The sequence below is a fragment of the Gymnodraco acuticeps genome, unplaced genomic scaffold (genome assembly GCF_902827175.1).
Source record: "Gymnodraco acuticeps unplaced genomic scaffold, fGymAcu1.1, whole genome shotgun sequence".
NCBI classification, from domain to species: domain Eukaryota; kingdom Metazoa; phylum Chordata; class Actinopteri; order Perciformes; family Bathydraconidae; genus Gymnodraco; species Gymnodraco acuticeps.
Genome location: NW_022991375.1, coordinates 5,284,824 through 5,299,824, shown reverse-complemented (window position 1 = coordinate 5,299,824; position 15,001 = coordinate 5,284,824). Strand labels below are relative to the sequence as shown.

Below are 15,001 nucleotides of genomic sequence, written 5' to 3'. Positions count from 1 at the left end.
ATCCCAAGGCGCTCCCAGGCCAGCGAAGAGATATAATCCCTCCACCTGGTCCTAGGTCTACCCCTTGGTCTCTTCCCAGCTGGACGTGCCTGGAACACCTCCCTAGGGAGGCGCCCAGGTAGCATCCTAACTAGGTGCCCGAACCACCTCAACTGGCTCCTTTCGACGCGAAGGAGGAGCGGCTCAACTCCGAGTCCCTCCCTGATGACCGAACTTCTCACCTTATCCCTAAGGGAGACACCAGCCACCCTGCGGAGAAAACCCATCTCGGCCGCTTGTATCCGCGATCTCGTTCTTTCGGTCATGACCCATCCTTCATGACCATAGGTGAGGGTAGGAACGGAAATGGCCCGGAAGACAGAGAGCTTTGCCTTCTGGCTCAGCTCCCTTTTCGTCACAACGGTGCGGTAAAGCGACTGCAGTACCGCTCCCGCTGCTCCGATTCTCCGGCCCATCTCACGCTCCAATAAATATAAATAAAGAACCTTTGCATTCAAATGAGTATTCATCTCGTGAAGAGCAGATAAAATAAATTCTACACTAACTGAAATGATCCACATGTTGAGTTTGTACCCTTACCAGCTGAATTGCTTATGGCTTAACTACTCATAAGAATGCAGCACTGTTTTTTTATTAAATCAAATCTAAACCTTTTGGGGGTAACTTGTACGTTTGAATATCAGAATCAAGTGTTTTTCCATGTACGTTTACACACATACAAGGAATTTGGATTGGTGTATGGTGGTTCAAACACAAAGAAATAAGTTGTAAGAGAAGGAAAAAAATGTAACTATTATAAAAAAGAAAATATTAAAATAATATACATATTTAACATATACAAATAATTATGTACACCAATTATAAAGAAGCAAACAAACCCTAGTACAATTAATATATATATATATAACAATCTGCCGTATTGTTTAAAGTGGAGAGCTGGGTGCATTTTTTTTATAGAGGTAGGGATATATAGAAATTTGCAAAAATATTAAGTGAATATTTAAGGTTATGTAGAAGCACTTCAATTCTGAGGCTTTTTTTGTTGGTTGTGTTTGCAACAGAACATGCAGAGATCACCATCTAACCCGGAAGTAATCTATATAAGCCGGCCACCCTCAAATATATTTATATATATTGTTATTTTTAAGTTGCCTCTTCTGTATTTTCAACAACGTGTTAAAATGGGTAAAAGGCTTCCCGGGTTAATAAGTATCTCTCGTTTCAGTCTAAATAGAGCCGCTACAGCCCGCTCACAAACCCGTCAGTCCGCATGACGGCGGCAAGGGGAGCAACCCGAGGGACAGCGTTTGAAAACCGACGTAATTTTAACAAATATCACGTTTTAACCATAGACTGTGGCTGCAGTCGAATAGTCCATTTAGCTTAGGAACCTATGAAGGTAGATATGGTGCAAAATGCGAGAGCGTGTAAAACCTGATGTGAGCACTTGCAGAAAAAAAATCTGAGCTTGTGTGCATACATTTACACTTGTATAAAATATCCACGTAACTGTGAACCAAATGTACACTTGTATAAAATATTGTAACGTTCCCAAGATGAGTCGGAGACAGGCTTGTAGTTATTAGGCTTTAATAACTAGTTTGAAGACAGATGAAAACAGGTCAAGTACACTTCGTGGGTTCTACCGCACACTAACTTATTTCCTGAACCAACCACAAGATATAGCACTGTCTACGTCACAACTCCCCGTCCGCTCCACCAACCACCGGCCCGCACCTCAGCCGCGATGCCTAAGTGACACCCTGAGCCTATCAGGATCGCTACAATATCCACGTAACTATGAACCAAATTTGAAGTCACAGAAGAAAAACATTTTTTTACAACTTGACGAATCTGCTCTGTGGCAGTATAAATCGACGAATCTGCGGTCTTGACTTTTGCTACACTTCTTGCGATAAATGTGTCGCAAAAGTAATTTTCACCTGTAGATGTGGGGGGAGGGAGCATGCATCCATGCAGCAGACGCACACAATGACGTCTGCTGGCGCATCATAAACACGTCAGATAGTGAAAGTGCAGTCGGATTCTCTAAAGTACCGCAGTCTCTTCTCCTAAATCCTTTTGAATTATCCTATCCACTATCCCTTAACCCCGTGACGTTTCACTCAGAGGTCAAGGAAGAGACGATAGGGTTAGAATTTAGGAGCTGATTTGTGGACTATTCGACTGCAGACTATTCGAAATTGCTCCCTTCTGCAGACTGCTCCTACTGGCCACTAGATGAACTGCAGTTTGAGGCACTTCAAGGCACTTTGCGTCCCGAACACGGGCTCTTCCCCAGAGTTTGCCGCTTGGTTTTAACTTAACTTCTATCCCACCGAGCCGGTGGGAACCAACGGATAAAAACGATGTCCGTTATTGAAACCGGTTGCTTTATGTATTTCGCTTTTGGAAGTAATTTGTTGAAGGAAAGATTGCAACTTGCCAACCCAACGGCAATATTCTGCACTACCGGGCGACTCAAGGTAAAAAAAAAACACATTTATCAACATTACCAATACCGTGTTCAAGTAATGTGGGAATTGGCTAATTCAGTAGGTCGTTAAGTGGTTTCGAGCGACTGTGTGTGTGTGCGTGTGTTCTATTCTTAAGGTGGCAATGTTTGTGCAGCAACTATGACGCACACATAGCGTTCAACCATTCATTGGTAATGCTGATTAGGCTACACTTATTTACACTCGCACCGATATAAACGCTTACGAGTCTAACCCATGATAGTCGTTTATCCTATGAATGCAGCATTGACTTGTCACATGTGTTAGCTTAATGTCCGTGAATGTATCATGGGCTAAAGAGGGGACATTGAAATAAAAACTATTTAGCATGTTTTAAATAATTTTAGTTACTGATGGTTATTTACACTGTGTCCATTTTGTATTATGTTACCCCATCTCAGTGACTAGTTTTTCATCAGCTGTAACAACGGGACATGCTGTGATTATCTACTGGGGACACTGCTGAAAACACAAACATAGCACATCTCTCTACATCAGTGTCATAAATGCATGTTGTTCAAAATGTAATGGCTTATTCACAGCCTTTTGTCCTTTTACTCCCGCCCCCATCACCCCTCCCTGTGTGTGCAGGACTATAAGTTGAATTTTGGCATATACAAGAAATATGTGGACAACAGTTGGCACGGTGGAGTGGCCACCATTGAGTCCTGTCGAGGGGCTGAGGTGTGGGGAGTCATTTGGACTTTGAGCAACGAAAACCTCCCGAGCCTGGACAAGTGAGACACTCATTAACCCAGCCTTTTTATCAGTTCATTGTAGTGTTGTTAACTAACTACAGTCTGGTTGTTCTCTTTATGTCCTCAGACAGGAAGGGGTGAATGAAAGCAGTTACTCTCCTCTTGAACTTTCAGTAGAGACTGACAAAGGACTCCTACTGTGCAGGACTTATCAGATGAACAATTTCCAAGCCTGCCCTCCCTCGCCTCAGTACAAACAGGTGTGTGCATGCAAACACAATCATTGCCCAATACAACACACTAACACAATCATTTTCATATCAATTACTCACTTTGAATTCTTGAAGAAAGTTTTTTTTTACCCCATGCCTCCGTGGTGAACAAATGATCAATTTGGAGCTGTGTTTAACATCTGAGAAACTATATTATAACATCCGTTTCTCACACAACAATGCAGTATAATCTGCATCTCATTTATTCAGGTGAATGCTCAATACTTCCCAAAGATTTTTTACGAAAACCTTTCTAAATATTAAACTTCATAAACATAAACACTTCATAAACATTACATGCAGGGAGAAGTTGCCTGAGTTGGATGTTTTTTTTAATTAAATAGTTTCAGCTAAATTAGTATATGACTGGCCCCCCATTTTTTAAGTGTCCTTTGTTTACCTTGGAAATATGTACCAACAAGTTTTCTTTAAAAATGCAAAGTGACACAGGGTGAGTAATTGATTTACAAGAAAAGGCCATTTTGGTGAAGTATTCCTTTTTAAGCTACAACAGCAATGAGTGACACATTCCAATTGACTTAATGCAATGTTTTGTGACTAAATGAACATGTGTAACAGAGTGTGTCTCTGCATGTGTTTCTTATCAGGTGGTGTGTTTGGGAGCCGAACAGAACGGACTCCCGGTGGATTACCTGAAGAGGCTGCAGGCCATTGAAACCAACAACTACAGCGGCCCCTCCTTACTTGATCAAATCACAACAGTCACAAAGTAGATTCAACATTAACATTCTTCAAATTTGGATCAGTTTACAAATCTTCATCATGTTTGTAGCAGAATTGAAAACAAGATAAAGTACAGAATATATTTTAGGTTCCTAACTTCTCTTACTAGACGTTTATGGAGCTTTTGACCTGTATTTCCCAGTCTTTATTATTACCATAACCATGTAAGTAATAATGATATCATGTAAATTAAGGATTATAAGGTATGACATTGCAAAAACTGTGGGATTTAATTAACCGACTGTGGAAAAAGTTAGTAACTGCACCCTGAGGTTTAGGAACTAATATTTCTAAGGTCAAAACTGAATCAGATATGAAAATGAATCGGCACCACAATGTGTCCAGAAGGTGGTGATGTATTCACTCTAGTATCCTTATCTTTTATTTCCAGCTGTTGTTTTTAAACAATTACTGTATTTTATTCAATCATGGAAGATAACATGTACAAAACTGGTTATATTTCAGGATTACTCAGGGTAATATTAAAGACTGAGTAACAAACACCCTTGAGACTTACGTCATCCATTTTCTGTTATTCTCCTTTTGATGATCAAGGCATTGAGACGTTTTCAATGATATTCCAGGCCATTCATACACATGTGCAAACTTGTTGAATTAAACACTGTTAAATTCAAAATAGGTTTTATTGTAAAATAAAAATAAAAAAACAATTCTCTGAATCATTTACGCAAAATGATACCACTTTATTTGTTACAACACAGTGGTCTTGGACATAATGATAATTTGTAACTCTCCCAACATTTTAGAGCCTCTAGGAATTATAGAAAATACACATGTAGTACAAAAAAAAAACCCACTGTCAGGAGAACAGAAGATATATGGTGAACACCAACTAGCTTGTTTTATATCTCTAGGTAAATATTCCACACGTCTATGCAAGTATGTAGAATAAACAATGGCACACCTTAATTTCCTCTGACAATCAAACATAGGCCCATGCAAGTGAAATGTTCAGAGTTGTATAATAACCAAGAGTTTTACTGAGAACGTTTTATAGAATTGGGTTTCAAAACTGCCATCTGCAGGAGTTGGTGAGCAAGAAACAATAGTGGGGTGTGCTGTGAACGAACAAGGAAAAAAACCAAAATGCACATAACACAAATAGGTCCAAATATGTTTTAAAAAAGGGTATAGTATAAAGTATAAACCAAGTCCTCTTAAAAGTGTCTGCACTTAAGTCTTGTTTTAAGCAGACAAGCAATGGTGGAATTGCAACACAATTTTATACAAATGGGCATAAATAAAAGGGTGCCAATAAAAGCAGCTACCAGGAAAAAATCATTGCTCAACTTGAAGTCAGTAGCCATTGTTGAATAACAGATTGTAACCAGCGGAATACTGCTGCAGCACAACAGTTTGACACCATTTTATCCCGGACAACTCATCTGTATGGTTATATTCTCTGCCTCTGATGAAATTGGGATATGGACCACTGACGACATACTGAAGTCAAACAAAGCACTACTAATGTGGGCTACATTAAGAGACGGCCCTCACTGACAGGTTACGTGTTTGTTAGATAATACATTATATGCACTGTATGTTGAGTTTCTCTAGTGACTGTCAACACAATGGGCCATCTTTAAATTATTCTTAAGGGAAATCTGCATTAGCTGTGTTTTACATTTCCATTGGCTCCACCTCCGGTAACACATCCACATCAGTAACTTTCTCCTTCCCACTTTCAACCATCGGCTCTGGTCCATCTTCACTGTTTTCCATCTGCTCTGTTGAATCAGTGGGCGGCTGCTTTGCTGTTTCGGCGTGCGGTTGCTCTGTGGTCTCTGCCGGCTGCCGTTTGGGGATCAGGAGATTGTGCTTGGTTTTTCTCAGCTCCGTCATGTTGAATCCGAGGAAAATGGCCGCCGTCTTCTTCTTAAGGTTCTTCATGCACTTGCTGCGCCTCTTGCTGAAGCAGGCCGCCAGCTCTGGCTTGCTGATGGACAGCCTCTTGCACAGCTCTTCGCTCTCCGTTTTGGACGCGTAGGGGTTCAGGTTGAAGTACTTCCCAATGAAGTCTTTGCGCTCCTCACTGTCACGGCGGTCGGTGGCGGTGGGCTCCAACACCAGCTTCACTGTGGGGTCGATCTGAATCACAGGCTCGGGCGGGGGCAGCAACCTGTCCTGCTCTTGCTTCCTTCGCATGGCCGCCCTTTGTTCCCGCTCTCGTTTGTTGGTCTCCATGACCTCTCTCCATGCCGTCTCCAGCCTCTTCTTAGACTGCAGCTCTGCCTCTGTCTCTGGGTGCTCCGGGGGAGCGGGGGCAGCAGGGGCAGCGGGGGCAGCAGGGGCAGGGCGGACAGCCTGAATCACACGGGCTGGAGCTATACTCTTTGTCATAGTCATCCCTTGTGGCATTTGCAGAAAGTAAACCGGATGACTGAGCTGCTGGACTTGTTTGGGCGGCTGCGATGGAGCTGCTGCGGGTTTAGGTGGCTGCGGTTGTTTTGGTGAACACCGGCACCGCTGAATGTGAAGCATCACCGCCTGCTGGGTCACCTTCCCCGTATACACACCGTTGCAGTATATGCATTTGAAAGCCTCCGTCTTTAGGATGGCATGAATGGTTGGGGCTACCAAGTGTTTTTGCTTTAGGTGCTGAAGGTGATCGGATTCATTCTGAAACTTTTCGTCGCAGAAGGGACAATACGAGCTGTTGATTTTCGCAGGTGCCGAGCAGATTTCCGGCTGGCTGCTCGGCTGCAACTTGAAGAAGATAAGGTCGAGGGAACTTGTGACGAGGGCTAGATTGACCTCGGTGTCTCCTAGCACCTCTCTAGGCGCTGTGGTGTTGACATCAAAGTAGGGGAACAGGATTCCTCCAACACCTTTAGAGTAGACTCTGTACTTCTGCCTCAGGAAATCACAGTATGCCTTGCTGGTGGGATTGTGCTGCTTCACATGCTCAGCGAGCTGCTTGATTGAAAAGAACAAAGCGGAGCAGTACAAACAGTTCAGTCCATGCAGCAGGTGTTGGAAGACGCTTTTTTCTGATAGCAGAATTTTGCACGTTAGACATTTGACAGTTTTGTCAGGCATTTTCTTCAAGAACGCTGCACGTGCCGCCACACTTTCTGACTTGATGGCTGGGGCGGATTTAGTCGTGTGGGCGACCTCTGTATGCATATCAAAGACGTTGGAGGGGAAGAGTTCGTTGCAGAGTGGACAGGTGATCCATTTCTTGGTTTGTGGTGTGGAGTTTTTCGCTTGCTCAACAGCCTTGGCGGGGGTGCTTGTGCTCTGAGAGGCAGGCTTTGCTACCTGCATGGGAGCAAAAGTATACGTGGGCATGCCGTTCATTTTGTTGCCAGTCGGGATAAGGTGACTCAGCAGGGACTCTGACGTCAGCATGGTGCCTTGCAGGGTCATTTGGTTTGCGGGTGTGTTTTGTGTCACCAGAGCAGGCTGAGTTCCAGTCTGAGCTGCCACGTTGGACTGCGGTCCGGACTGGATAAAGATTTGCTGCGTTTGTGCGGTCTGTTTCAGCGGAGCAGGAGCTATAGCCATGTTAGACATTGCTGGAAGATTGACCATATTGGATCCTTGGGGCAAAGCACTTCGGAGGGATATCGTGGCACCAGGCTGGAGCAACCCTTTAGCTTCAGCGCTAGCTAGCTGCACTAGAGCCGATGCTTGAGGGGGAAGAAAAGCTTGGTTTGTTCCGGGGGCGCAGATCAGAGTGCCGTTGTTTGCAGCTGCTTGTAACTGCTGTAATGTCATCACCGTCCTGCCAGGTTGGCCGTTACTTGGGATAATCAAATTATTTTTGAACATTTGAGGCTGCTGTGGTTTAGGAGCAATGTTTGGGAATGTCACAAACATGCCATTCCCGTTAGGCGTTGCTTTGGTGATGACCGTCTTGTTCTCATGAATCAGAGCCTGCACCTGTGTGCTGACTGCATAGTGCGATGGCTCGACCAGCATGTGATGCAACATTTGGTCGAGGTTTCCAGTATTCACTTTGCACACCTTGCAACAGTAGACCTTTATATGACTAGCCCCATTAGGGTGTAATCTGTAACCGATATACTGTTCAGACAATTTGTTCAGGTGCTTGAGAATGACGTGCTTCTTCATCGTAAATATGGAAGAGCCTGGCCATCCACATCTGCGACAATAATAGCGCTCATTTCCATGTTTGGCAGCTGGAGGGACCTCCTTCAGCGCTTTTATACAGTTGGAATGGAAGTACTGCATGTGTCTCATGACTACCTGGGGGTGTGCGATGAAGATGCACTTGGAACAAGGTGCCAGCGTACAAAAGGACTGCAGATATACATGGCAGCGACTGATGTGGCTCCTGAAGTTGTAGAGGTTTCGTGACGAGTACTTGCATACGCTACAGCACATAGTTTGAGATCGATAAGGCCACTGAATAAAAAAAGAAAAAGGAACAGTTAAAATGTGCGCAGTGTATCCCAAGCGTTCATAACATTTATATTGCGCTACACAACAAAGCAATATGAAAAGACTACGCTCCTCTTTCATAGGACAACATGATTCTCAACAGGTATGGGTTCACTAACAAGTTAGTATTTAATAATCAGTCTAGTTAACAATCATCCAAACGTGTCATTCACCTTTTTCTGTGGTTTAAGATTGTATCCGTCTGTGACATCAAGCCAATCAGTTTCCTGATAGACCTCCTCCTCATCCGAGTCTCTCTCAGTGTTTTCATCGAGATCCTGCACAGCAAGAACACACAAAAAAATGTTAATGTAAAATAAGTCTATTCAAAGTCATACATGGGAAGCCGTTGTAAAATAAACAAGGCCATACGGTTTAAACAATAGCAAGGCATCATAAAATGAATCACTCACAAATATTTCAACAATAATTGTTGCACTATTTTACTTTTGTAATCCTTTGCTGAGTTAGCAGTATTTGTTCCCATCTTCAATTTGTATTTATATCATCCATAGTAATCATTTTAGCTGCACCGTTTCCCTTTTTGAGAAGGCTCTTATATTCACAATACCTGTACTGTAAATGACCTTATGTTTGCATTACTTCAATATTTTGTATTATTACCCCTTATTAGCACATAGTCTCTTGTCACAGCTCTCTAAGTTGTGTTAGTGACTAGACATTGACTTTATTGCTGAGTTTTTATTATGATGTTTCTACTCTTGTGTGTTTACATTTCCCTCAGGATCAGTGGCATATATATATATATAATTGCAAGGTTATAATGTGTATCCTAAACGAATGTTATAACATTAACAAGATTTCCATGAAAGTTATAATGTTCAGTTTTTGTTGAAACTCATTCAATTGTACGATTACTTGAGAGTATGTTTTACACTCTTTTGCATGCTGAGATGTTCAATATTTTGTATTTATTTCAATGAGTTTAGAGTACAAATTGAAAAGTAGCCAAAATTACTAAATGTAATCAAGACTGCTCTAAAACAGCTCGAACTAAATCTGCATAAAAAGGTGGGTTTTACTTTACTGGTACTTTTAGTTAAACGTACCTATTCAACTGATAGCTGACTGCATGTTTCACAAATTAAATACAAATAAGTGAAGCAGCTAAAATCCTGTTAATCCAACACTGCCATGAAGCCGTCCGTCATGCTCATTTATTTGCAGAATAATCCGCAGAAAATCTCTGAAACGAGACATGACATCATATTGCCCAACCTCACTTGTTGCCATAACAACCAAAGACCAAAAACCCTGTGAATGGCGCTCCATCAACGGGACCATCATCATCCTCCAACTCAAACCTGATTGTTACACGCTTTGAAATGTCTGTTACAATGTTCAGAATTACACAATAAAACAAACATCGACTTAAACTGTGAATCACATTACACATTAAAGGATAATTATAACAATATAGAAGATAGAAATTAGGAATATGAAGGCACATTTATGAAGCAACACTGAGACCATACATTAACACATGGAGGTAACAATGCAAATAAAAGAAATAAAGGCTAATTGAATTGAATTAGATGTAGAAAAGGATGTGAAACTAATGTAAAGGAAATACCACATAGACAAACAAATAAGACCCCAATATGGGATGTGATCTCATATTAGGAAGACAGAGAGCCAATAGAATAATAATGTGCTTCAAAGACTGATAAACAGCAAACAACAAAGATATTTCTTAAGCCAACCTTTTTTACACGGAGTCTTCATCTGTAATGACGTATATTTAGATCTGAACAAACATTGAAAGTAGGGATGCTCCGATCGATCGGTCACAGATCGAAATCGGCCGATACTCACTCTCTACCGATCGATCGGTGCTCTCTAAACATGACGATCGCGAGAGCCGATCGCATGACGTAAAATACATGACACTTTTCTCTGTGTGCGGCAAAACAAGCTCGCCAGAATGGCTTCACCGGTCTGGCATTATTTTAAGGTGTCCGAAAAAGACAGTAAAATAGCGGTATGCAACGTGTGTGAAGCAGAAATCCTGCAGCTCCGCCCGCCGGACAGGTAAGCGCAGCGAAACACACACACAGGGAGAACCAGACCGCAGTTCATTTCCTCATATTCCAAACGAGAAATTACGGTAGCAAATCACCCGGTTCTTTACGACCAGAACTATTAACGGGATACAAACCGGAGGAACCAGGCATGGAGGGAGGTGGCAGAGACAGTGGGTGAAACTGGTAGGTTTTCGCCTGTTTGGGGAGTTTATTTATATATATATATATATATATATATATATATATATATATATATATATATATATATTGCTCGAATAAAATCCCCGGGGTTTTTTGCTTTGTATGTCGGGGGCGGGAGATTCATGTGATTGGTTGTTGGTCTCGTTGCTCGCAAAAAATCCCAAAGCTTTCAGACACGCCCAGCTCCAAGATTTTTGAAAAGCTACTGTGTGGACGTACTCTAAGAGTTAGACCTAACACACTTAGCTATTTTATCTACCTCTGGAACAAGCTAAACTAGTTATTATAAATATATGTATTCTTCATTGTCGGATCACTCATTACTGGATCAGTGAGCTGCATGAGATACTGACAGGCTGTCAGGAGAGGGAGAGAGGGGGGAGAGAGAGAGGGAGAGAGGAAAAGAGAGCGCTTCCGCTCATTTCTCCCGTGTTATCCAAAGTGAATGTAAACATGAATAATGTACATCATTTGAATGTAATAATTAAGTTGATTGTTGTTTGTGGAAGCTCCAGTGAATGAGCCCCATTAACTGAGTTTTAAACATCACTTTAAATGGAAGATTTAAAGTGATGTTTAAATCTTCCATTTAGGCCCCGCCCACTCGATCGGATCGGCGATCGGTATCGGCCGATACTGATTCCGGCGATCGGCCCCGAAATTGGCGATCGGAGCATCCCTAATTGAAAGGCTTCTAAAAATGTGTTTTCCAAGATAAAAACCTACCTTTAAAAACTTCTGGCAGTCTTCCAGGCCGATCTCTCCCAGGATCGTTTTCACCGCCTTGCGAGCCTTTCGGATCTTGCCAATATTTCCAACTGGATATTGATACATTATTCCTCACAGGCCCTGTAAAAGAAAACAAGCTTCAATGTTGTGGAGCATTAACACGAATAATGATTCAAAACCCTTAACCTTATAGGAGTGTTTATTGTCATTGTAATGTTAAGCATCTCATATTGCAATTGTGCACAAAAGCAACTATATAAAGCTATGAGAAATATCACTTAATTATTTGTTTATACTATGTACCTTGAGTTCATTCACAGTCACAAGATTTACCAGTCAACGTCTAAATAGTAACCAGTACTTGAGTCAAATTATTTCCACTTTACTGCAGCCTAATGTACAATTGTAAAGATTTTGTGACTGAGAAGAATATAAAAAAATGAAATGTGATGGAATGGAAAAGGCAAACAAAGTCACTTTGCAATAATCTGGTCATTTTATATTTGCATTGTGTATCCTTACTAGCCACCATAAATGTCAACAATCCTATCATCTTTACTAATTACTATGTTTACAAAAAGCCTAGTAAACACCTAGTGCCAGTCAACATGCATACACAAATATTTATTTAAGTATTCCATGTGTTCTTTATATTCAAATTCATGCAGGATTAGGGCTTTGCTACATGAACAGGTTCTGATTTACTGTATTCATGTGCTACAAAGGCAGCTATTACTGCACATGGACAGCTGTATTGGCGCAATTACAGAAATATCCATTTATGTGCCACCTACCTATAACTCTAAACTGTATAAATAGTTATTGTAAGAAGGATGAAGTAGTACAATACTAACTCCAGCATAAATATATCATCCCATCCGATGTTCTGCTATAAACAATGAAAACAACGGTATCTCTGCATCCTATTATATCTTCTGTATATTTACAAATACGAACTGTTACTATGCAACAGCTGACTTTACATGGTCAGTCACCTTATGAATAATACATACTGGGTGATAAAAACAACTTTTGTAGCAAGTTAAAAGTGTTTGGATCAACGTTAGATCAGCTTCAAACTAGAACCTTTCCATCTGTGCTCGCAGGGCTCATCGTCAGGCTGCTGTATCAAACGGAGTCACTGAGCCTCTGGCAGCATGCGCAGCTGTGCGCCGCTCACGCACTTACTTCCTACTCCAGGATGCACAGTCTCATCACAGTTATTTACCTCGTCCGATCTGCGGTGTAGATTGACGTTAGTTGTCGCTGTGCCTCCTCCGGTAGGGCTTCCACCGGCCCTACACTGCGTGTGTGTGTCCGTCAGCTGCGTCTGCCACCAGCGCTGCACACTGATTCTCATCCGAGCTGCATCCTCCGTACACACACACCAATGGGTTCACACTGTAGTGAAATAAGAAATACGATGTTCGCGAACACGCTCCAGACCGAGGTAAGTTATATTTGGTCCAGCTTTTGTCCCTTTCTTCTCCTGTTGAGGAAAAAATGGCGCTCAAGTTCAGGATCTGACGTAGTTGTCCTGCTCATTTGCATACAGCACAAACTGACCAATGGGAGGTTTCTCAGCATTAAAACTAAATGACTTTGTATCCTTTCACCACGACTGTCAGCCATCGTTTAATTGTGCCCAGTTGATACATCTAGTGATTCTGTTTTGAATTTCATGTAATAAATCACTTGTTAAGTCTTATTCTGTATTCTACAAGGGATAGCTAGTTTAGGGGGCGTGGCTAATGCCTTACTTCCCTACCCCCTACCGGCAGTCACGTGGTACATGAGAGAGGCTGACCAATGAGCTGTCGAGAAAATGAGCTAAATGGGTGGGGCATTGTCTGGTGACGTCATATCATGCTACTTTTTCTAGCCAATGAAATTGAACCTCCATTTTGATAGGAGAGGAAATTAGATTGACCATTGAGAAGTCTTTTAGCTAGCATTGGAGAATATTTAGGACCTTTTAATGTGTTTCACGCCTACCAAAAAAAAACAACGAAAGGCTAGCTAGCGACTAAAAGTAATGAACACTAATAGCGAAACTTCAATTTCAAACTTTATCCAATCAATTTTATGATGAAGAATGTTAACGCTTAACCCCAAGGTGACTTTGATGCAAACCAAACCTAAACGTCTAAACTATCAATTAACCTACGCACAAAAGGTCGGTTTGTTGGGATAAAAAAATCCAATTTAAAAAAAAACGACAACGTGGCGGTAACTCAAATTTGTATCTTGTTCGTTGTGGACTCATAACCTACAATTTATTTCATTACCTATCTCTGTATGACTTTTCACTACTAAATAGTTCTATGAGATATTTTACATTACAACATCAGACATCAGACAATCAGACATCAGACAATGCTTTATCGGCAATAATGTGCTGTAATTAGGTTTGAATGCGGGAGTAAAGCCAGCAATGCAATTTTGCGTCACCTTTTCAACAGTCCTTAAATTATTCCACATCTTTCACACATAATTGGTTTTAATCTACATTTAAAGCCAAAAACGCAGTTTTGCGTAAGCCTTCCCACATCGAACATTCACACTGCATTTATTCTTGACATCTCTAGTTGTGCATTACAATTATCTCACATATGACAACGGTATTTTTTATATACCTTTATAACTTGCCTACTGGAAATGCTTTTCCTTATTTCTGTGGCATAAAGCAGTTTGGTGTTCAAGTGACGTTACAACCTTATTTGAAATTGGACTAACAAGATCACATCTCATTGTGCCCTTTCTGCTCAGGAAATGCAAACCTTGATGACTTAATTTTCTGGACACAAAGAGGATCAACAGGAGAGAGGTAAGGGTCCACATTCATAATGGCTGCACTGCAGCAAGACTGCTGAAGGACAACTGAGGTAAATGACATAATCTCTGACACCCAAATTCCATAAGAAAGGAAATATTCTGAATTCTTTAACCAGTACAAGATCATACCACCAATCCACCACCACATTCATTCAGTTTTCCCATTCACAGTGAATATGCTCTGAATCAAGTTGCAATTTCAAATGTGCCAGGTCTATGTTGTAACCTTGTATTTGTAAAGTAAATTGTATCAATGCTTCTTTGATATGTGTGCAGTGTGTCTTTTTATCTTGCGAGTTGCCAAGTATATCACCTATCTCCACTCATCTGTAAATCTTGTTCTTAATTTAATAACCATGGGGCCATCACCTTTAGGAAACACTTCTACACAACGAGACACTTAATTGTAGCCGTAATGGCTCCTCTTAGAGAAGTGTCTGAGCTGGGATCCTCTCACATTCAACAACAAGGAAATGATCCAGTGACTGTCATTCATTTTGAAGCAGAAGAAATCAATGGCTTCACATTAGTCC

At 41.4% G+C, this 15,001-nt stretch overlaps 2 protein-coding genes across 2 annotated transcripts; one reads left to right on the top strand and one right to left on the bottom strand.

Moving 5' to 3' along the window:
- Positions 1 to 2,124: 2,124 nt before the first annotated feature.
- ggcta (gamma-glutamylcyclotransferase a) lies at positions 2,125 to 4,736 on the top strand. Its single transcript, XM_034240857.1, has 4 exons — positions 2,125 to 2,486; positions 3,108 to 3,253; positions 3,342 to 3,474; positions 4,095 to 4,736. The coding sequence occupies exons 1-4, from the start codon at positions 2,370 to 2,372 to the stop codon at positions 4,218 to 4,220; spliced, it is 522 nt and encodes a 173-aa protein (XP_034096748.1). The 5' UTR covers positions 2,125 to 2,369; the 3' UTR covers positions 4,221 to 4,736.
- Positions 4,737 to 4,843: 107 nt separating this feature from the next.
- adnp2b (ADNP homeobox 2b) lies at positions 4,844 to 13,274 on the bottom strand. The gene is made up of 4 exons (XM_034240856.1): positions 12,862 to 13,274; positions 11,631 to 11,753; positions 8,832 to 8,936; positions 4,844 to 8,622 (listed from the first exon to the last, which is right to left on the bottom strand). The coding sequence occupies exons 2-4, from the start codon at positions 11,736 to 11,738 to the stop codon at positions 5,872 to 5,874; spliced, it is 2,964 nt and encodes a 987-aa protein (XP_034096747.1). The 5' UTR covers positions 11,739 to 11,753; positions 12,862 to 13,274; the 3' UTR covers positions 4,844 to 5,871.
- Between the last annotated feature and the right edge of the window lie 1,727 nt (positions 13,275 to 15,001).